The 23,103-nt window shown below is 44.7% G+C and overlaps 1 protein-coding gene across 3 annotated transcripts in view; it reads left to right on the top strand.

Moving 5' to 3' along the window:
- The first annotated feature begins 1,600 nt into the window (after positions 1-1,600).
- Positions 1,601-23,103, top strand: part of DIS3L2 (DIS3 like 3'-5' exoribonuclease 2) — a 180,487-nt gene continuing 158,984 nt past the window's right edge. Inside the window, exons 1-4 of one of the 3 annotated variants that reach the window (XM_018912889.3) lie at positions 1,601-1,679; positions 4,074-4,793; positions 19,861-20,019; positions 20,315-20,457. In XM_018912889.3, coding sequence (XP_018768434.1) covers positions 4,097-4,793; positions 19,861-20,019; positions 20,315-20,457 — 999 coding nt within the window. In that variant the 5' untranslated portion in view covers positions 1,601-1,679; positions 4,074-4,096. Of the gene's footprint in view, positions 1,680-4,030; positions 4,794-19,079; positions 19,301-19,860; positions 20,020-20,314; positions 20,458-23,103 lie in introns of those variants that run through there. The other 2 variants (XM_018912890.3, XM_018912891.3) reach the window with 2 other exon arrangements.

The raw sequence follows: 23,103 nt of genomic DNA, 5'->3' as shown, positions 1-23,103 counted from the left end.
GTTCATGCAAACAAGACACTGCCTTTCCTGGTATCGTTCTGGCGCTGGGGAGGATGTGACTGTCCTTGTGCAGGCAGGTCTGTGCTTGCTGCCCTTGGTCCCCACAAGAGCCCAGTGCTTTCTCAGGGCAGCTCCCTCAACCCAGCCGAGGGCTGGGGCTGGAGTGCTCTGGGCTTGCCATGGCCTCGTGGAAGCTCAGCAGTGCTGGCTGAGGGAATGGCTGAGGGCCCACGTGGTGTTTGGGAGCCACAGGTGATGCGGCACCCTGAGCAGATGTGGCCTCATGGCCTTTAGAGGTGGCTGATACCAGGCAATGTGCCCTGATCTGCAGGAAGAAGAATAAGAACCGTGGGGCTGGCGTCTTCCCCACCCTAGTTGAATGGGGAGCACTGATGCCTACTCAGATGTTCCTGCCAAGATGAAGACTAAATAGAGCCTTTCTTCATCAGAACCCTGCCTGGAGATACCACTTCAGGTCCCTTTGGATCCTTCCTCCATCTACTGAGGGCATTCTCCAGGCAGATATCTCAAATGGGATTGACTGGGGATGCCATGAGGACAATTGATTGATCTCCAGATTTTCTTCTGGTTGAAATTCTTTGGCAAACAAAGCCTGCATTTGCAGGTAACACCAGCGTGACCAAACTACATCTTCTCAGTCAGCCAGAGCCTAGGTCTGACTCTGCTATAAAGCCTTGTGAGAGGTCTGTGGTCACAGAAAGAGGAGGCAATAGAAGTTCCAGCTCTTGACTCTGGTCTGCTGCTTTGATGACACCCTCTGATCCACAGTCTCCGACTTATCCTGGAGGAGGTCAGGCACTGCTGCTCAGCACCAAGGGCTGGTCACTCCCTGGGTGCTGTGGTGTGGGGGAGCAGGGGATCAGCAGGTTTGGTTCTGCCCAACTTCCAGTGCCAGGGGAGCAGGAAGAGCTGAGGGAAGGGGATTCCAAAGAGCTCAGGGAAGGGGATTCCAAAGAGCTCAGGGACAGGGATCCCAAAGAGCTCAGGGAACGGGATCCTGGAGCTTGCTCTTCTCTGCAGTGCAGGTGAGGCCATGTGGGTGCTGAAGGAGTTTCCCCATGGGCTTTTGGAGGTACAGGCGGTTGCAAAGCAGTGAATTTCCTCAGGAACAACACAAGACTCAGATCTTTACAACATCAGATCAGCTAGCCCGTGCTTTTTTCACTGATCTGGATACAAATTTGGATGAAGCTGGAGAGTTGGCCTTAAGCTGGAGCGACCCAGCCCAGGAGGCTCCGCTGGCCCCGGCTGGAAGCAGGCGGCTGCCAAGAAGCCCCGGGATCCCGGTGGGTGCAAACGCGGCGGGCTGGGGACACTCCGGGCTGGGCGGCAGCACCTCCTGCCTCCCGCGGCCCCGCGGTGCCCCTGCCCAGCCCGCGGCGGGCTCCCAGCCTCAAGGGCTGTGCCTGGCCGAGAGGAGCCCAAGGCTGCCCGGAGGCTCCCGTTCCCCCGGGGACCTCTCTCCGAGCAGAGAGCGGGAGCGGGGCTGGGACACCCGAGCCCCGCCGGGGCTCCTCCGCCCGCCCTGCCGCGCCGGATGAAGAGCGAGCGCTTCGCGCTGAGACCTTCTGGGCCCCGCCGCGGCCCGTAGGCGCCGCTGCCCCGGAAGCGGACGGGGCGCTGGGACATTCAAACGGAGCGGAGCGGCCTCGGCGCCGGTGAGCGGGGCGGGGGTCGGGAGCGGGGCTGGGACAGGGACCAGGACCGGGCGGGAGAGGGGGGACAGCGGAGCCCGGCCCGGCGGCGCTCAGCCCCGGTCAGCCGGGTGTCAGCGCCGCCGCCGCCTGGCCCCGCGGTTCGCTGTCCCGTCCGGCCGCTCCGGGCCCGGCAGGAGCGCGCTGGTGGCGCGGGCCGCGCTCCCGAGGGACCGGGGACGCGTGGCAGGAGAGGCGGCGGGCGAGGGTGCCGAGGGCTCTGTGGTGCTGGAGCTGGAGCGTTGGCCGGGGAGTTGGACACCCCTGGGGGCGTGTGATGGAGGCCAGTGGTGATGTGATCCCCAGAACCAGCCGGGTGACAATAACAGGGGCGGCTTTCAAAGCGGGCCCGGCTCAGCGAGGGTCCTCCCTCTGCGCGTCCATCGTGGCATTTCACTCGTCCTCATCGCCGTGCCCAGGAAGGGTGGATATTCCTGTACCCACTTCTGCCTTCCCTCTGTTCTCTTGGGAATATTTCGATTCCTGGTGGCCCGCAGAAGACTGATAATGAAACTGTAATGCACAAGGGCTTGTATATTTCAGTGCTGCGGTCGCTGACTGCTAATGTGGTTAAAGTTGTAGAAAATACAGTGAAGGCAAGCTGCGAATGTTTGTTCTTTACTGATAAATAAAAATGACAAATTCCTGTCTCCTGGAACCAAACCATTGTTTGGAGAGTAGTCTCACCGGCTTTTATAAATGTTATCTGCTTCTGTTGCATTAGCAACAGGAGGAGATGACGTTCAAAAAAGCTGGTGTAGGCCTACCTGTGTGTGTTTGGTAATAGCTCTGTAGCAGGTCAGTCTATTAGAAGAGTTTAGCAATTGGCCAGCACCAATGGAAAATGTTAGGAACAAGAATCACAAACCACATAAAGAATTTTTCCTATTTGTTCAGGGATTTTTAATTTTTGATTTGCATTGTGAAACCTGCTCACATCCGTGCCCAATTACCAAAGTAAATCCCGGTGCAGTGCGCGCTGTTTCTCCCAAAGGGCTGGAGTGGGCATGCCAGGAGGAGCTGGCTCTGCAGCCCTTGGGCCCTGCTGGGCAATGCCCCATTCCCAGGCAGGGTGGGCATAGAGGACACTGCCTGGGTGCTCATCCTCTGAGCAACAACAGTGAAAGGGAGAAGAGGGCTGAGTAAGGGCAAAGAAAAATTCCAAGCATGGTGGGAGTAGGGAAGCTATTATAAATTTCACTTTTGCTGATCTCTGTATTCTGTCCTGCCAAACATCCCTGTGCTTAGAGAAGGGAAGGGATAGGTGTAATGGGCAGTATCCTTTATTTAAACTTAAAATCCAGTGCCCCATGGTTCTGGGATAGCAGAGATGACAGTGAGCCCTGAAATTTTGCATGTACCAGCTGGGGTGAAATTCAGCTGTTCAGCTTCAAACTTGTCCTGAAGTGAAAAAGAGGCATTTTTATAAAAGCATGCATAAGCCAGCAGTTGCACTGGGCTCCATTATCAAGAAATTCTTATATTCTTTGATTTTGCATACAGCAAAAATCATTGCTGTCCTGTCTATACCTGTAATTTACCTCAAAGTAGCTGAGCGTAATTTAGTAGATTGTTTTGCTTCAAAAGCTTGAAAGCTAAAGCACCTGAAAAAGGGTTGAAAGATGCTTGATCTGCTTAATTTTCATACTCGTGAAGCAAAGGTGGAGATATGACACCATCTACATAAACTGGTGCTGGATGGAGCTGCAGGCAGTGTGTCTCAGTCAGTAAGAATTAGGAACTCTTGCAAGATAATTATTGTTTTACTTCTATTTTACTGGAGGGAGTTCATGGCTAAAAAGACAAGCTGAAATGGGTAGTCTTGGTGTTTGAAGAAACTGTCCTGTACAATGGAGAAATGTCAGTCACTGTGGGACGGAGGTGACAGGCAGTGTTTGCTTTTGACAGCAACAGTGAAGAGCTTCAGTAAGGATGCAGTTATTTTTGAGGACTCCAGGCTGGACATGACAAGATTTTCCTTTTGATAACCACTAAACTGATGCTTGTGGTCAGTCTGTCAGTTGCTGCTTTAATTTTCCTGGCTTTTTCAAAGGCAAGGAAGAGCAGATTAAAGGAATCGTATGTATTTGGGGTGGGACAAAATCCCTGTTTTATTGGTGTGTGGGCAGGTACAACTTATGGGCTGTGGTCACTCCTAGGTTATGGACAGGGGTTTGGTGCAGGGCAGATGTTGAGTACATTGTGAACCCCCTTTCTCACACTGGAATGATTTACAAACCCAGAATTCCTTTTCAGCAAAAATGTTATACTTTTGTGTCATTTGGTGTAATCAATTATTTGACACTCTGTTTCAGGAAAATAAACCTTTTTTCCTCTGTATCTGTTTATAACTATCAGAAGTTTGGGCCTTTCACTGCACTATGGATCAGCTGGGGCCTGTGAGAAGTGCAGCTTCTGCCCAAGGTGCCAAGGAGGGACTGAGCAAGGCTGCTGCCTCCCAGAAGAGTGCCTATGCCAGGCTCGTGCAAAAGCACCACAGTGGCCGCTTCCAGTCCTACCTGAACCATATTGCACAGAAGATGCAGCTGGAAGAAGGCTTCTCCAATGACCCCAGCTTGGATCTGGACCTGCCTCTGAGGAGAGGCCTGGTGAAGGATAATCCGGTCAGGAATGGGATAAACCTGCACAGCTATTCACCAGTCAGAACATCTCACCTGGAACAGCCCTTGCCTGGGTTTGAGAATGATAAACCCCAAAGTGCTCTGAACAGATGTTCTCTTAAAAAAAATGCCATTGTTAGTCCAGGGGGAGACGTGGAGGTGGAGGAAGACTATTATGTGTATCAGCGTGGAGCTGCATCTGGCCTGTTAAATGTGAGTGACAACCTTGGTGGGAGAGCATCAAACAGCCTGAGACACCGAGGGGCTCTGCAGAAATCTTCTGGTTCTGATGAGAGGGAGGAGGAGGACATGTGGAGGAAGAAACACAAGAAACGAGGCAGATACCCTGCCAACACTGATACAGCAGCTGGACACTTGTTGACTGAACAGTTTGGTGAGGATGTGCTGGCAGTGAATGCCAGAAAAAACAGTCACTTGTCTCCAGGTCAAACCCAAGGTGAGTTCACTCTGATGAATTGTTTGGTCCATTTGCTACAATTACTGTGGAATTGAATGCAATGTGTTAGTCATGAATGAGTTAACAGGAGCCAGTCCTGCTCTGTCCAAGTTAGTCAGCCCTTGGTTACCTGTGGGTGGCTTTGTCCTGGTTTACAACTAAGCCATGTGGCATGTGCAAATGCCTTCATGTGGAGCCAGCTCAGTGCTGGCAGGACCTAATTCCCTGGCCTAAACTCTGTGACTGTGGCTGTGCTGCTTCCAGGATCAGCTCAGGTCTAGAAGAGCCCAATTTCTGTGGTGTAGAGTCCAAATTAATAAGACCACTGGATCTGAGCTGACTCAGGGCACAGTCATGCTTTTCTTTGCATTGCTTCTTTGAATCTGGAGTGCTGGTTTGCTTTTGGTCCAGGTAAATCCAGTACTCAGGGGCTAAGATGTCTGTATAATAGCCAGTTCCTGATAGAAAGTGTTGACTCCAGGAAATTTTGCAGTTAGTAACAGAGAGACCACATTTTGCAGTACTGAAGTGAATGTGCCTCTTAAATGTGATGTTCAAGGCAGAAAGCCTACTTAGGGACATAAGTAAAATTTTTATTAAAAGAACCTCAGAACACAGCATGAACAAGGAACCAAAACCAGACACTTTAAATTTCATTTCTTATTGTAATGGTTTAAAACTTTCTCTGAATGTTATTTATGCTGAAATACTTTGATAGCCTGATCTTATGCACTACTACTGAAAGAACTCATAAATGTCACCATGTTAAATTCTCTGTAACAAGTACAAGAGAGATGGATTTCTCAGCTGGGTAAGATCAGCCTGAGGCCTATCACAACTCTTAAACTGAAAATTATATAACTGTTTAGCTAAATCAGTCTTAAAAACTAAGCCCTAAGACTCAAGAGGGTGAGGTAGTATGCTTTTTCTGGGTTATTTTTGAGATTGTGGCCATACATAATGTGCTAAAGTTGGTAAACTTCCATGAGTGCTTGCAAGACTAATCACAGATAAAGATTTAATGCAGATTATGGTAAAATTTGTTGATGAGCTTGATTTTTGGGAGAGATTTTTTTTACATGGTTCATTGTAACACTATTTGTTGTGCTAGCTTGTCATAATAGACTTCACTTCCTTCAGCTTTTGAAGCGTAGGAAGAGCAGATGACAGATGAAGAGTCTCAAAGGCATACAGTTTATATCCAGGAAAATTACAGGTGCCTACATGGATAAAAATAGCCTGGCTTTCAAAAGCAAACACCCCCAGTGACCTCCTGCTCCTGTTGGAAGTGGGGTTGCACAACCCCTTTAAAAACTGGTTGTTTGTTTAGTGTAAACACCTAAAGCAGAAAATGTTGACCCTTGTGTTTGACTTCCCAGTGGAAAACTCACACTGTGGGAAAGATTATTGGAAAGTTATTTGCACAGCAGTGACACCTTTCCTCTTCTTCCCCCTACATGCCTCCCCAGCTCCTGTGTAGCTGCAACTGGTTACCCTCCAGAAAGCTTGCAGGGATATGAAAACAGTTTCTTGGGGAGGAAAGAAATAGGAAAAAATAAATATGTCACTTGTTTCAGAGAAATGTCTTTTCTGCTGTTCAGTCTGAGTGTATTTTAGGACTTTTGTTTAAGTGAAATGAAGATTTCTCAGTAGGCAAGTGCTTAGGTATAAGAACTCACACATCACAGTATCAGATTAATATCTGCTCACTTCAAAGCTTGTATTTCTCTCTTGATGCTGACATAAGTCATATTATTTTGCATAGGCAGGTGTCTGGTTTGATCAGTTTAAATCAAGGCTTGTGAAGCTGTGATGGCAAGAATTGCTTCTGCCAGGAGAGCCGGGCATATCATCTTTTCAGGAGTGACATTTCCTCGCAAATTAGCTCTCTTCAGACTGTTGTAGGCTTTCCAAAAGGCTCTTTGAGCTAATCTCAAAGGCAAGCCTCTCTCTTTATACCATTTCATTTCATTTCATTTCATTGTCCTCTTCTTAACAGCTCTTCAGCTCAGGCTTAGGCATGGTTTGCAGTGACAGAGCTAATAGTGAAGGCAGCTATAGTGATCATTGAAAACCCTTTGAGTGCCCTGGGGCAGGCTGTAGGCAGCAAGGGATTGGTCCCTGTGAATGTCCTTTCAGTGGCTGAGTGATTGCTGGGGCCTTAGAGGAAAGTGGTTTATGGAGCCCCAAGCAGGTATCTCTGAGCCCTGGAGCTCAGTTCTGCTGATGTGTTCCTGTCTGAAGTTCCATATAGAAACTGCTTTTCCTAGGTATTGGAGGCTTTGCAGTTGAGAGAGCTGACTGTCAACAGAACTTTGTTGTCCCTTGTGTGAAACATGGCATAGTCATGAGACTGCAGGTTGGATTCCCTCTGTGGCATCAGCACTCTTGGATTTGGGAAAGCAAAGCTGCAGATAGAGGAATCCCACAGCTGCTCCCTTCTGTGCAGTTCTAACCTCTGCAAGGAGGATCACCATAAAACCTCCTGCTCTCAGGTTTCTTCCCAAACAAAACCCAATAAACCAGAAAATAATCCTAAAACATCACTTTAAATTGTGATGCTTAGAGTTTTAAATCTAATACAATTTTCCTCTTGGTATTTTCTCTTAAATCTCCAATGCTCTAGATTCCTTGGGAGCTAAAATTTGGTTTAAACTTCCTTAACAGAAAATTATCAAGTCCCTTGGGTTGTTTTCTGGCTTTGATCAAAGGCTCAGGGTTTTTCCATTTCAATCCATGGTTAGTAATCAAAATCTTTCAGACTGACTGAAATTGTTGTCATAAAAGGGCTTAAAACCTCCTTTTTCTTGAGGACAGAAGTGCTGACTCTTTCTGCGGCATCTGTCTGTCACATGCTGGGAGTTGAGATTTGCATGGCTGCTATGTGGAACTTCAATATTTGTGATGCTTTGCTTTGTCAAGATGTAGTTTAGAACAAGCACTGTGTTTTATTTGGAACAGCAAGATTTCAGTTGCATTTTGAGGATATGCACTTGCTAGCCTGTTTTTTGAGGGAGAATTGCTGCTTGATAGCACATTCCCAGGTCTGCTGGAAAGCCTAGAAATCAAACATCTTCAGGAAAGGACTGTCCTCCAAATGTGGAATACCATCTCCCAGCCATGCTTGATTTCAGAGGATCTTGGGAGCTGGAGTACCTGGGAATGAGGTGGCTTTGTTGATGTTGAAACTTCGGTGGAGCAGGATGCTGGTCAGGGCTGATTGTTCGGAAAGAGGTTCAGATTTTGCAGAGTTGGATATATTGTCTCAGTCTGTATCTGCAGACAGCTTCCTTGGGGAGAACACTGTCAGCTTCCCTAGGTGTCCTCCTGAGGCTCCTCTAAGTAAAAACTTTTAGGTTTATGATGTGATGGAGGTGTCTTGCCCATCTGTCAGGGTCAGCATGCCCCCTGAGTGGAAGCAGACAATTCCTGGGTAACAACATGAAACAGTGGAAGATTTCCACAGCCCTTTCTGATTTATCATCTGTCTGGCACTTGGCATTTATTTGCCCAGCTTGTGGTACTTAACCAACTTGGGCAGCTTCCACGGAGGAGTGGTGCTGGCAAGCAGGCTGGTGTTTAGCATCAGAGCTTTAAAAACAATTGTTGCTGTTGGATGGTGGTGTCGTGCTTGTGGCTGCAATCCTGACATTTAAAAGCTTCAGGATAGGTAAAGGAAATATCCTGGATTGGCTTTCCTATGTGTTTGATGGGCACAGCTGCTCAAGAATATCAGCCTTAATAAGATGGCAAAATCTCAGGTATTTTGTCTTGCCATGGTACGCTGCAGTATAATTGTGTGTTTGCCTTTTTTTCTCTGGGGGGACTTTGGAGGAAGAACCACAGCTTCTGGTTTTCCTTTCTTGTAATGCTAATTTGGGATAATGATACTTTTTAGTGGTCCAGTTCTTGTGTGGTGAAGTTTAGTTCTCAAGAATGCTGTTATCTCCCTATCTGGCACCAGTAAACATGAGCCAGCAATCTACTAAAGGCCATGGAATCAGCTCAATAAATGGAGAATGTTGGTTGCTGTGGAAATCTTTAAAATGTAGCTAATCTTGCCAGGTTCAATGTAGCGTTCCTTAGATGACGTTAATCATAGTAATAAGATATGGCAGAGAAGGGAAAACTGGATTTACTGTATGGCCCCATCTGAGAAATGAAAAATATGAAAAATACATGAAAAGTAGAATGCTTCTTTCTCTAATGGTTTAGCAACGTCATCACAAACATAAATTTCTCTTGCCTTTGATAGAAAAAAATGTTACATTCCTGAATCTTGTGCAACTAATGTTTTTGGCAAACATCAGCTATAGTATGTGAGTTAATATCTGATGTATCCTCTCTTGGGGAGATGAGATCTTGCTCTTGCAGGGACTCTGTTTTTCATATGTGATCTAATAACTGTCTTCCATGCCCTTTACCAGAGCTCTGAGCACACCATGCTGTGGCAGGAGCCCTTGCATTTGGCAGCAAAGCTCTCACCTCTGTGAATGAAGGAGCTTCCTTCACCTACTAGTGTTTAGGTGAAAATGTTCCTCAGTGGAAATACTTCTTGCTGTTAACCTGCTTTTTTTTTTAAACTTTTTTTTTTACTCACTAGCCCCCATTATGTAGTGCAGGTAATTATGTCTGCAGTGTGGTGTTGATCCTAGGAAAATAATAGGCTCATAGAAGAACTGAATTGATTTTAAATTCATTTAAAATCTTTTCTTTTGTATGACTTGTCATCAATTTATTTAACAAAAGTCCTGTTGAGCTCTTCCGTGTGAGTTTCTTATGAGATTAGGGTTTTGATGCCAAAGGTGTGAATATGGATGTTAATGTGTGAACTTAATTAAATCACAGCGCATGTGCAATGGTTTAAAACCTGTTTAGTCAAACTAATTAAATGCAGCAATAAATTTAGAATTGTTAGCAACAGGTGTGTCTGGTTCTTGCAGTGTCATGTCCTGACCCTGTGCTGTTTAATACATCTGTCAGTCATCAGGAAGAAAATATATCAGTAGGATTGAACAGGGTTTTTTTGATGACTTGCAGAGTATTGAATAATGGGGGTAGTTACTGGCAGCCATCTGGATCACTTGGTGGACTGGGAGCAGGCAAAATAAAATCCATTTATTGGATTGCCAGCACAGAGCCATGGTAGCAGTGCGAGGAACCTGGTGTAGGAAGCAACAGCTTGGAAAAAAGTTTTGAGCTCTAGATGGATTAATCAGCTGAACGTCCTCCTCCTGTGAAATGTGGCCAAAAGGGTAATGTATGAGCATGGGAATTGGAAGATGGAGTATGGACTCTGTGTGACTTTGGCAAGGCAGCAGCAGCTTCTGGAGTGTTGTATCCTGTGGTGATGCCCTCAGTTAGAGGCGGATGGTGATGAATTGATGAATACTCAGAGGACAGCCATAGGAAAGATGAAAACACTGGGATCGTGAGTGAGTGATTGGAGGAACCCTGCTTTAGTTATCACAGAGATGCTTGGGGGAGGGGAGTTTTCAGTAAATTGCCTACATGGGGAACAGATGTTCAATAATAGGCTACTCAGTTGAACAGATTATGATATAATGCATTTGAGGCTAAACAAATCCAGGCTTGAAATACAGCACAATTTAGCAGTGAGGGTGAATGACCATTGGAAAAGTTTTACCAAGGCTTGTGGTATGTGGGTTGTCACCAGCATGTTTAGAAGCCCTGATAACAATTTCCACCCCTGAAAAATGCTGTCATTCAAACAGGAATTAATTTGTAAAAGCCCTCTGTCCTCTGCTATCCATGAGGTTTGTCAGGCCATGCACCCCAGTCAGGTCTGGCCTGTTATTCAGGTAATGTCCAAGCATCTCCTTCACCATGGATATCCAGGTAAATTGGCCAGGTTCTGTGCAGCTGATTTCAGTGGCTCTTGTGGTTCCTCTATAGCCTGTGGCTGCTGTGGACTTTCTCTGCTGCCTTCCTCTCCAACTCTGCTCCTACCTCTCCTGTCCCAAATGCTGTTGCCCATCTTTTGCCCTCCCAGCCCAATCCCCTGCTCACCAGCACCATGAAATGCTGTGAGCTGCATGTCCTGAACTCCCTCTTGTGGGGAAAGCCAAGCTACAGAGAATTGAGACTTGGCTAGTGCAGGGTGGAAAACAAAGTGCTGTGATCTATTGCATAAAATAATGTCTTCTGTTAAAAAAAAAAAAAAAATTCCAGGGTGCTGAAGGAAAATGTCAACACTAGCAGCTGCAGCCCACAGATGTATGTATGGGGCATGTCCTGCCTTGGAGAATATTCCAGGCTCTCTGCAAATAAAAGCCAGCGGCCAAAATGTGGTTTTGTTCAGTTTGTATGTTTTTAGGCATTTTCCCCCACACTGCTGGGGATTGTGATTTATGTACTTACTGCACTGAGTGGATAGTATGGGGAATGGTTCATCAGCAGAAGAACACATTCAGCAGCACCTTGGGTTACCTCAGGATATGTAGGAATCTGATGGGAGTTCTTTGATTTCTTCAGCTGTTAATGTCTTCTAGTATGTTAGCACCTCCTGTCAGGTATTTTGCTTTTCAAAGCCTCTTAGCTGCTTCTGATCTTTGAGCAACTTGCAACTTCCTTCTCTCAAACTACTGAAGCCCAGAAAAATCAAAGACAGAACTTCCACAATATTATGTTTTTAAAGTGTTTTTCTTGAAGTCTTCAAGAAGCCTTTTTACAGCATAGTTGCTGGATAAAACAAAGAGCAAAAGGCATTGTGAAATATGTTTAGGGAAGATGGAAGGATGAGGGGGAGTGGAAGCAGCCCTGACCCACATCCCAAGGCAGGAGTGGAAGCCTGGAGGAGTGCAGTCATCAGGCGGAGTAGGTAGTGAGGAGGTCAGGAGCAGGGTGGAGCAGGTTCACAGAGAGTCCTGAAAACCAGAAGAGATGTACCCCCTCCCTGACAACACCACTGCGCCGCTGCACACAGCTGGAGCACAGGAACTATTTTGATAAACTTTTAGTCTATTGCTACTAAATGAGTTTCGTCACCAGCCCTTCGTTCAGAGCCTGGAATGGTATCCTTGGCTCTTGCACTCCTGTAGTACTCCTACAACACAAACCCTGCTGAGGAATTGAATAAAACTGCAATTACTGTCAGAGTTACTGAAGTCAAAAGCCTGCAAGCATGAGGATGCTTGGAAGTGTTTTGGAAGTGGAAGCATGGTGTCGTGAGCACATGATCTTGGCGATCAGGAGCAGTTTCCACAGCATTGTTTTCAGCAGCAGAAAGAATCCATTGTGCATTTTTCTTCATTTCAGTTTTTCAAAGCCTAGGCCATTTCTGAAAGCCAAAGTCAGCAAGAACATTTTCTCTAGTTCCATATTGAAATCTGGGGACATGCAGCACAAGAGTTTTTAAAAAGTATGTGCAGCTCATAGCAAAAGAGCAGTGGCAACATGTGCCTTCCACCATATGTGTCCTTCCTACCGCATTTTCATGAGTCTGGAAATGAGCATCTGTCTCTACTTCTGACTTTCCTTAATATTCATGGACATGCCACTTTTTTGCTACCTTCATTGCTAAGTCAGAGTGTTTCTTCCTCAGTATTTCATTCTAAGAATGCTGGATACCTGAATCTTTTGGGATCAGCTGCAATGGCACAGTCACTTCCAAAGGCAGCTCATGGCCCTAAGAACTCCCTCACAAACCATGACAACCTGTGTTTGTTTCCCCACCTGGAGTCACTGGCTGGGGGATAGGCTGCCTGTCTGTGGCCAACTTGTTCCCCATGTGGTAAGAATTCCCTTTCTTCTTTTTTTGTTGGATGTTAAACTCTTCTGTGCAGATTTTGGCAGACTGTCTGCCAAAGGTGTTTGTAGAACCACCTTCTCCAAAGAGGCAGGGTGGGAAAGCTCTTTGGGTCGGTTCCTGAATGGCTGCACCCATGGCTCACAGTGTGCTGGGGCACAAACACAGGCATGCCTATAGACAACCTGCTGGCTGGCTCAGGCAGAGCTGTGTTATGTCATAGAGAGTTGCTGGTAACCAGTTGGGCTTTTCCAGTCCTTTGAATTACTGCTGAACTCATTTTAGAGCTGTGTGGACAGGCCTTCACTTCACACGATGTCTTCTCATTTTATTTTGATTTGTCTTCATGGTGGAAAGTTACATTTAGATTTATGCTGTGGCTGGACCCTGGTGGCCTATCATAATGGGTCAGTTAGTGAGGCTGGGGAGCCTGGGAGCTACTTCTGACAGCTGGATTTCAAGACAGCATCAAATCAGTTCAGGACATTTGCATAGAATTTGCATTTTGGCTGAGCCCATGCATGTATTTGTAGGTTTGCATTCTCTCTCTTCTTTGAATGACTGTTTAATTAACTTTAAACTTAATTATGCAATCTGCCATCTGCCTAAATCCCTACAGTGCTGTTATATTACCATTCTTTTCCAGTTCTACCAAGATATTCCCTTTCCTGGAAGTTTTCCTCCTTTTCAATTATTAAGAGAATTTCAAATTGTTCACTTCCTTGTCTACTTTTGAGGAGGACTCAGAGCAACACTGTAGGAACTCTTAGCTTTAATCATGATCAAGTTGCAGCTGATCATGGTCTGGCTTGGACCAAGCAGAGGAATGTGCTGAAGAATCTCCAGTTTAAGATTCTTTGAATTTACATTTCATGAGAGAAGAAGGATCTTCTTTTAGTTGCTTGTGATAAGGAGAATGTTCTCTCAGATTTTCTCTTGGACTTCAGATTGAGCATCTGAAATATTGCCTACCATGTTTATCTCCTGCAGGTCTCTGTTGCAATGAATGATATCACCAAGTCTTGCCTTTCCACTCCTACATCTCTAATGAATTCTTTCCCATGACATCCTCATTTGTCTTATTGCTTTGTCTTTAATCTTGAGCCATCTACTTTATTTAAGCTCTTGGCTTCAAGATAGTGTAAAATGCATGGAGGTGGTTCTGTTCCAAGGCTGTCTAAGAAATCTGAACTCTTTTACTTCATGTTTAGAGAAATGTGGAAGCCTTACTGTTCCTAACATAGGCTGAAGCAGAGCTGTGCTTTCAGTGAGTGTGGTGGGTGGGGTTTGGTCCTGCATGTGTATTGCTAGGGCTCTAGCACAGAGATTGATTCCAAGGAGTGTCTTTTTAATTGCTGGTACAGAACTCTTTCCCTGAGCGACTATACCAACAGCTGTCTTTGTGTTTTTCCTTTTAAAACTAAATAGAACAAAAAAGGATTTGGCTGTTACCATTAGTTGGGCATTTAATCTCTTAAATCCGCAAAATATTTTGCAAAACATAAATAGCTTGTTACTTCTGGCCTGCCTGTGACCAGTGTTTTTGTTGACATAACTCACATTTTAGATCACTTCAATGGTGTTTGTTGGTTTTGCCTGTTGTTTTTGCTTGTGTGTGGTAATTTGATCCCGGATATTGTAGTAGTCATTTAAGTGCTTGGAGATTTTTGACTTCATCACTTCTATAATATGGCATCTACTGGATGTCACTGGTGCAGCAGAAATTCAAAGCAATCTAACAAACACATTTTGGTTTTTAAATTTTGAGAGGGAATTATTCTAGAGGCTTCTTTGAGCTGCAGAAAATATCAAATAGCTTTGTAATTGCCTGCTTAAGAATATGAAAGGGGCAGACACAGGGATCCTAGCAAAACCACCCTGATGTTAATGCAGTTTGTACTGGCAAAGCATCTTCTGCTGGCAGAGTTTACTTGCCTTTGGAGAATGAGAGGGGCAGTTGCCTGGTACAACAGTGCCAACATTAGGTCTGTGCCTATCCAGAGCTCCCAGCCAGGAGCTGTGTCCCCCCAGCTCATCAAAGCTGCGCAGAGACAGATTCACAAAAGTACCTGAAATGAGTTGTTCAGGGGCCAGGTAGGTTTGTGAATTTTTTAATGTCCCAGATGTCTTTCCAAAACAAGGCAGAGTTTGTGTTGGCTGAACTTTGGTATTGAGACTATTAATACACCCTGTTACACATCAGCATCCATAGTGCCTCATAAAGTTGCAGATAGAACTTCCTGGCAGCTCTTGGAGAGTATTCATTTGCTAAAAGACCATATTTGATGGTTTCTAAAATTTGCCTTGTCAGCTCTGCCAGGAGTCAAGGGCCAACTTGAATTGACAGATCTGTGAGGTGATGCCTTGGGCTGCCGTGTGGTTGGACACTTAATTCATTAAATCTCTAGTAAGGATGAGCAGGAACATGCTTTATTTAACTTTCTTGCTGTGTTTAACCTAGTCTGACTTAAAAGGGAGTGTGGTACTAACCACAGGCTGGTATCAGGGTAGTTCTTGTTGTCTTTGGTTGGTTAATTTCTGCTTTTGGGGCTGGGGCAGTGTTGGGTGATCCTTCTTTTGGTAGCTGCCATGTCTTCAAGATCATGGGTGTGTCCTTATCATGTCTTACTAAGTGCACAGCTGGGTTGTCTTGAAGAATTACTTGGAAGTTTTGAGGGAAATTGGTTTAAGTCATTGAAATGAGTCAGCAATGAAATGGAACATTGTAGAAATATGGACAAATATTTAGGAACTTTGTGTTAAGAGTGTCTCATTAACTGATAACAAATTGTTCCTATTGCATGTTACCACTTCTGGGGGTATGCTTCTGTTTCTTCTCATGCTTCTGCTAACTGGAAAACAGGGTTTTCCAAAGATTCCTTGCCATATCTAGACCATGATCTAATGCTGGGAAGCAGTGGAAAATCCTTTTAGCAATAGCAGAGTTAGTGTACGTGTTGGTGTCCAATCATGGACTGATAAAAGTAAATAGCAGATGCAAGTATTTTGTATTAGAAGAGTTTGTAACAATACTGTTCTGTCCAATGCTTTCAACATAAATTCCTTTTCTTTTAATGTAAAAGGAACCATTACATGCTGAGATAGTGTCTGGGGTGGGGGGGGGGGGTCAGACACTGCAAAGGTGTTACCAGCACTGCTGTGATGCTTTCACAGTCCTGCCTGCCCCAGGGAGCTGCCTAACTATTGTAGGTATCTACATAAATAATATAGATGGAAAGCTGGAAGTTTGGAGGTGAAAATGTCTGGTGAAAGTTTCTCCCTTTCCTACCCTTTGGTAGGAAAGGGAGAAACTATACCAAGATCTCCTTATCTTGAAATGCACTTGGATCTCTCAAGTTAAACTGGTTCTTGCTGGATCCTGGATGGGGGTTGTCATGGATGTGCCGATGAAGATTCAGCAATACTTTCCTGCTCTGCTGGCAGTAATCAAAGAGATTGTCAGGTGTGAGAGGGCAGTTAGAATGTTTTATTTTTGGGAAATAAAATTGAGGGTCTTGATTCTTTCTTATGTAAAGCAATATGCAAATTTTAATATAAAATTAAAGACTTTCTGGCCTTGCTAACTTCATGTTTAGTTGAGCATTTTAGTTGATTTAGTTGACCATCTAGTTGATCAACTGACTAATAGATGAAAATTTAATTAAATGCAGTACTTTTCAAAAGTGAAACTCTAGAGTGATTTTGTATAAATGATGTCCAAATAAGCTGATTTAAAACATCTAGCCTCCTCTCTTACTGTAAGCCAGATCAATTATTCTGGGAAGCTGCCTGCATGCATTTTTTCACCCCAAGTAAGAAAAGATTAATAGGTACTTAGGTTTAAAGACCAAAATGTGCCATTGTGTGATGTCATTGTTATGATGGAGATGAAGTGAGGTGGTTTGGATTTCAGATGAAGCTCCAGTGCTGTCCTTCCAGCAGAGCTCAACCAGCCCCTGCATCCTTTCAGCTTCTTTTCCTGGTGTCTGTGATGAGAATAAATGTGGGTGACTGATTGTGAACTGTCCTGAAAGCCCATGAATGCACCCACTTTTCTTTCATGCTCTCTTGCTGTAGAGGTGGGAGTTGTGTGTTTCTACTTCCCACAGTGCTTCCCTTTGGCTAGTTTGAAGGGTTTCCCTGCTCCCTGGGTAGCACTGCTGGTTGTATTTAGGTGTCCCTCTGTCATCCTTGTAGAGAGCCTCCATGCCTGGTGCCGGTGTTGGGATTTTTTCAACCCAAATCTCCCTCCAGAGTACTTCAAGTCAACCACCTTTCCTCAAATTATTAGTCCTTTGTCATATCCCATGGAAATGGCAGAATATCTAGAAATCCCAGGCAAGTATTGGCTGCATCCACAGGGAACATCTCTACATCACCTCTGCAGCCAGATAAACACCCAGACGTGTTGCATTTGCTGCATGTTGTGAATATTTACATGTTGTGCACTAGAATTGCTCTGTGTTCAGGCCTGAGTGGTTCTGCACAGCAGATGTGTTTGGTGCTCTGTGGTTGCTTCAAGTCTCCTGTTAGGATGGCTCAGCCCCCCTCAGCTCTGCACTTTAGTCTTCCTTCCACTGAAATTATTTTAATTTTTTTCTTGTATTAATTGCTTAATAGTTTATTTAGTATTTGGTTATTTAATGCTTAAATAGGGTATAACCATGGAATAGGGTATAACCCAGGAATAGGGTTTAACCATGTTTGTGGTAGATTTTTCAGAAAGAATAGTCTCAATATATCCTATGCTGTAGAGTAGTCAAGTTACAGTTTGCTTTGTGGGATGATGTCTGTTTATGCATCAGAATATTAATGCTGGGCAGTGGGGCAGCAGGAAAGCCCATTTTGAGAGGTATTTTTAACTTGCAGTTTTAAGGGACAGGTGCATTGCAGAAACAGATGGTGACCTGTAGTTAGGTCTCTTTCTTTTAAAAGAAGAAATACAAGAGATTACAGTCATGCAGAATTTGATGTGTTCCAGTTGAATGCTAATTGTGACAGTTGCCTGTGGCTTTGTAACAGGGGTGGTTTTGTTTAGCCATAAATGTCATGGCCAAGGGGGTCAAATACCATCCAGAGTGGCTATGTGTAAACTGCCATGCAGACCAGCCATGTTGAAGCTGAGTTTGTAGTTTTGAGTGAATTTTATCTTTGGGTTTTGTTTTCGAGTTTGAGCAAATGAAAAATCCCACCACAGAGCAAGCCCAAGGTTAAAGTGCTGAAAATGTGCAGATGCCTTTCTGCATGTCTACCTTTTATCACACAAAGATGCTTCTCCACCCTTTGCTGTTGCTGTACATTATTTTTGACTGTAGGGGCCCCAAATTTTTTGAACCGCTGGACAAGCCAAGTGCCGGATAACTTTTCTTTGCAGTGCCTAATTCTGGCTCTTAGCTTGCTGCCCAATTCATGAGTTATTTTTTTGCTTTCCCCCTTTGCATTTTAGTTTCATGCTCTCTCTTTTTTTCTTTTTTCAGCTCCTTCTTAATTATATGTTAAGATTTAGCCTCCTTTTTATACCGGGCTCTTTAATTCATAGTAGTATTTTCTGTGACTTGCTGTCATAGAAACGAGGGCTTTAGGGGACCTTACGAGCTCGTGTAATCCTTTTCACTACCTCAAGGAAAAAACTACTCTTCTTAGACCAACTCTGGCAGATGTCTGTCTCACCTATTTTTAAGAACCTCCAACGAAGCAGATTGCATGACCTCTCTGTGAGCAGCCTAAAATCCCGCCCGTTGCAGTTTAAGTCAGATTCCTTCACAAAATGTCTCTGAAAACATATCCAGGAGCAAATTGTGTTGCCAATTCTCTAGTCTGTACTTTTACTTTTGGTGTCTGTTTTTAAACTTAACTTGACCCTTAGGACATTTGTAAATCAGTTCATTAGGCAGTTGCAAATCAGTTAATTTTAGTTCCATCTCATTATGTGAGCCATACAGGTTGCGTTGCCTCAGTTGCCTCATCTGAAACCTAAATTTGCTGCTGTGCTAAATTTGCCGTGTTACAGCTGCAGCCTCCTCAAAGAGACTTCGCCCTGGAAGCACCCTCAGAGTGTGAAAAGCTTGATTGTGTAGCAAAAGGCCCAACTATGCTGTGTTATTGTGACTGAAAACAGAAGCCTACTCTTTGTTTCAGCTTCCCCTTTGCAGACACTGTTGTGGTGTGTAATCTCTTCCTGGACTGGTCTGAGCCGGCACCTTCAGTTGTCCCTCTGCCTGTCTTGGTGTCTTCCCTCCTGAATTAGGAGGATCCCTCCCTCCTGCTGATTTGCCTCTTGTTATATATATGAAAATTGCTTTTTCTCTGTGATTGGGCAAAGTAGCAGTTTTCTCTTGTTGCACCATATTTTTTAAAGATCTCTGCTTAAGTACAGCCTTTAGAACATTTTTTTTTCTCACTGCCATGAAGCAATCTGCTATTTCATTTGAGAAGGATACCATAGGTAAAAAATTTGCCTTGTAACTTGGATAGCACCGTGGCAAATAAGTTGGCGTTGCACGTTTTCTGACTTGCAGGTACAAGCTTGGACCCAGGGAGCGTAGCCAGGAGGGGCTGGAAGGCAAAGCTGTGATGACATGTTCAGTATCCAGGTGGAGGGCCAAGAGGGCAGCTGCGCGGCGCTGGGTTGCATTCCAATGTGCTGATCCGTGGAACAGCGTTGGCATACGCTTTGGAAGCTGCTGCTTGCTCTCCTGGCTGTAGGGAAGGGGCTGAGGTGATGGCAGGGAAGTAAGGGGTGAGTCTCTGCAGAATATTTTCATATGATTGTGGCCTATTCTGAGCAGGCTGGACATTTGGAGCTTTGGCACTTCTTTCTGGTGTCCTTCTGTACCGTGCTGCCTCTGGTAGCTCCAAGCTTAATAACTCCAGTGTGAGTTGTTAATTTTTTTCTGCCTCCTTGATTCCTGACCTGCTTAATTAAGTTGTAGGGAGGTTATATTTTCTCACTACTTGGGGGCTTAATGGGGTGGAGACTTTGGAAACAGTTTAACAATTTCACATTTTATATGCTCTAATGAATTTCCCAGGATTTTGGAAGGGTTGTATCCAACTTTAGCATGGTAATTTCCAGAGTTTTATTTATGCTAAAATAAGTTAGTGCTGTGTTATGAGGCCCAAAGAGCCAACAGATTACAAATGAACTAATGAAGACATTGTTTCTCTTGGATAAAGGCTGTGACTCATGGTTGTAACTTCTACTGAAGAACTAGAGACCGTGAGCTTCACCAGGACCACAAGCTGGCACTGGGGTTCTTCTTCCCTTCCTTGTTGTTTCAAACCTGTATTTGATTTCAGGTGCAGAAAAAAGAGGGTTTGGAAGGACCAGAAACAACTCTGAATCTGCAAGAACCCCCCAGAACTTCGATAGGAAGAGGCAACTCTCTGAATCGCAGACAGAAACAATGAACAATTCAGACAGCAGAATAAATCCCAGACAACTGGGAACTCCCAGAGGTATTAAAGCAGTGTGTGTACACGCTTCAGGAATAAGCTGCCTTGAAGCCTGTGCTTTAAAAGATGGGCTGGGATGAATGCTGTTGACTTTAAAATGAGCTGTAAAAGATTGTTGATTATTTGTAAAATATGATTATTCCAGGCTTTTCAGTGTTCTGAAGTCGGGTGCCAGTATTTCTACGCAACTGTTCTCAGAAGTTCAACTTTGAATATAAAACTTCTGTACAGATTCTGTTAAGATAACACGTGTCTATGTTTGGTGGGCAAGGTAACACTTATAAATTTTTGTTTGCAGGAGGATCCTATGCTACTGTCCCAGCATCAAGTGACAGAAAGAATCTAAATAAACCCACTCGAGGGAGGAAGAAGAGTATATTTGAAGCCTACATGTCAAAGGAAGATGTTTCAGCAGGACTGAAAAGGGGAGAGCTAATCCAGGTGCCTGAAATGTGCAATGTCCTTGCTCTTGTGATAAGTGTGGAAACCACAGGCAGTTGTTGGAAATCAGCAGCAGTTGATGACAGGGAATTGATGTAGCACTTGTAGATGCCAGAGGAAGATATTTTCCCTTTCTCAGGGTGTTCTACAAGTGGGATGGAATCACCTACATTCCTCTGAAGTAGTTTTTTGTTTGATTGCATGTTCTGTAAGATTCCTAATCCACTCGAGTGATGAATTGCAGACTTTTGTTGAATAGTCTCCTGGCCATGATGGTCATTACTGGGGAGACACTTGCTTTTACAAATGATGCTCAAAACAACAGCAGTGCTGGCAGCCTCTGTATGTTTCAGTGTAAGCAAAAACAAATGCCCTTAGCAAGATACCTCATGCTGAAATTTCTCACAAAAATGTTTGTGCTTCCTTTTGGAGCAGCAAAACTGCAGCCATCAGTAGGCAGCAATTCTTTTCTGAAGAATGTGGGGGTGGACCTGCTGTCCTATCTGCTGGATAGGGGAGATTTACCTGAAGGTTGGCAGGGCTGAGATGGAGAAGAAGAGAATGTCCTTGCACCATGTTCATAGTAGTCCTCAACATGGTGTCATTTTCTTCAGGACACATCTGGCAACCCAGTGAGATCAGACTGGCTGGAGAAAAAAGGCAGGTGGAAGTCAATGAAGGCATGACATCCACACTGAGGCTTTGTTTACCCAAACACACACAGGTCATTACCATTTAATTGGTGTTGTAGTACTGGTGAGGTTGTGATACTTAACTTTCATCATTAGACTGGAGTCTCAAATGACATCACCTCAATTTTTGTCCGATTTTTTGTTACAATTTTATAATAAGTCTTGTATATCATTATAATGGCATAATCTCTGGAGGTGTGATGAGGAGTTTACATAAAAGACTGCCTGATTCCATCCTGAATACCAATCTCATGCACTCTTAGGTTTGAGGAAATCATATCCCTGCTGATGGTCAGCATGGTCCACTGGGCTACTTGGACCTTAGGCCAGTGCATTTTTAAAGACCATCACAGACGTCTGCAACGGGAAGCAAATGGTGAGGGAGGAAGTGGGAGCCTTAGGCTGTGACTTCTGTCGTAGCTGCACTGGCATATGGCATCAACTAAAGCTTCTGCCTTACCTTCAGCAGCGGTTTTGGCACCATTTTTGGTAACACAGCCTGATAGTGTTCAGTGCACTGTGTGTAGACTGCCCATGAGGTCAAGTGCAGCTGCAGATGAGGCACATCAGGCTGTGATTACTACCTGAGAATCCCACTGAAATGCTGAGTCCCTACGGACCTGTGATTGCATGATCCCTGGCAAAAGAATCCCTAATTCTTGTAAATGTGTGTGTCTACTCCAGGTCATGTGCTGTGTAACTGGAAGAGTCATATGTGCTTTCTTAGGCTCTGTCTGTTTTCCTTTCATCCAGTTCCACATCTCAGGGAAACAATTGAGACTGTAGAAGCTAGATTTAATAATTCAGAGCTGAGTGTTAGATCATGGGCATTCCAGCTCAGTATTTCTCATCTTCAGTTCATTCATCCTTATGATTTCATCAAGACCATTCATCACTGCAGCCTCAACGAGGATAGGTGAGATCCTGAGAGCAACTTTAGTGAATGGATGAATATTCAGTGGTTTTTGGTACAATGGCAAGAGACAGAATGAACATGTGTCTGTTGTGTTGATCCCCAAAAGCAGGGCATTTTGTTCTGGCATGGTGACCTGCAAAAAGGCTTCACAGGGAGCCTATGGAGTCCTATTGGTCTGAATCTGATGGTCCTGAGGAAACTGGAGTGCTCCCAGGCAGCATGACTCTCTGAACATGGGCTGTCTCCTGGAGCATCCTGGAAATATTTGGTTGAGAATTTGAGAGCTCTGTTAGGGAGAAAAGAGCCTACCATAACACTGAGATTCTTGGGCCTTGTCAATGCAGCTGTGCAACAAAGTGTTCCTGAAAGTCCAACCCACAGAAACTCCTGACAGACCTGAAGATTGCTCAGATGACACAAATGCTATGATTAGGCAGCCCTAGATCAGGAAGAGTGAAGGGTTATCTTTATGGGTGCTGACGTCTGTCAGTAATATTGATCTTAAGGGCTTCTGGTGCTGTATCTGACATAAGTCATGTTTTGATAAGTAGCAGAAGTGTGACCTGCAGATTCCTGGATTAATTTGGTCATGTGACATGTCCAGAAGTGTCCTTCCGCAAGAAAAGGGATCTGAGCTCAGGTGCTTACGAGTGCCCAGAATTCCCACTTCCCTGCCCTTCAGACTGCAGGGAGCAAACCCCAGGGGTATCAGGTTGGTTGGAATCACAGTGGATAGCCTGAAGACAAACAAGATTGAACAACTCCTGCGTCCTTCCGGGAGAGCACGCTGATGGTTGTACACAACAGATGAAATCAGGCTGTGTATGAAAGAGCATTGACCCAAAGGACTCTAATCATCCTCTGAAGCAGCAGCCAGAAACTTGTGTCTGCTCCACGCCTCCAGCGTCTCCCAGACCCTCCCTGCAGGGCTGCTGGGGTCAGGTGGAGCTAACAGAGATGCAGAGCCTGCTTTGCTGTTAAAAGGGTGTTTTTCCTTAGAAAGCTGTTCTTTTGTGCATGTGAAAGCTGGGGTTTCCC

This window comes from Serinus canaria, chromosome 9 (genome assembly GCF_022539315.1).
Source record: "Serinus canaria isolate serCan28SL12 chromosome 9, serCan2020, whole genome shotgun sequence".
Lineage (NCBI taxonomy): Eukaryota > Metazoa > Chordata > Aves > Passeriformes > Fringillidae > Serinus > Serinus canaria.
This window is presented reverse-complemented; position numbering and strand designations above follow the sequence as displayed.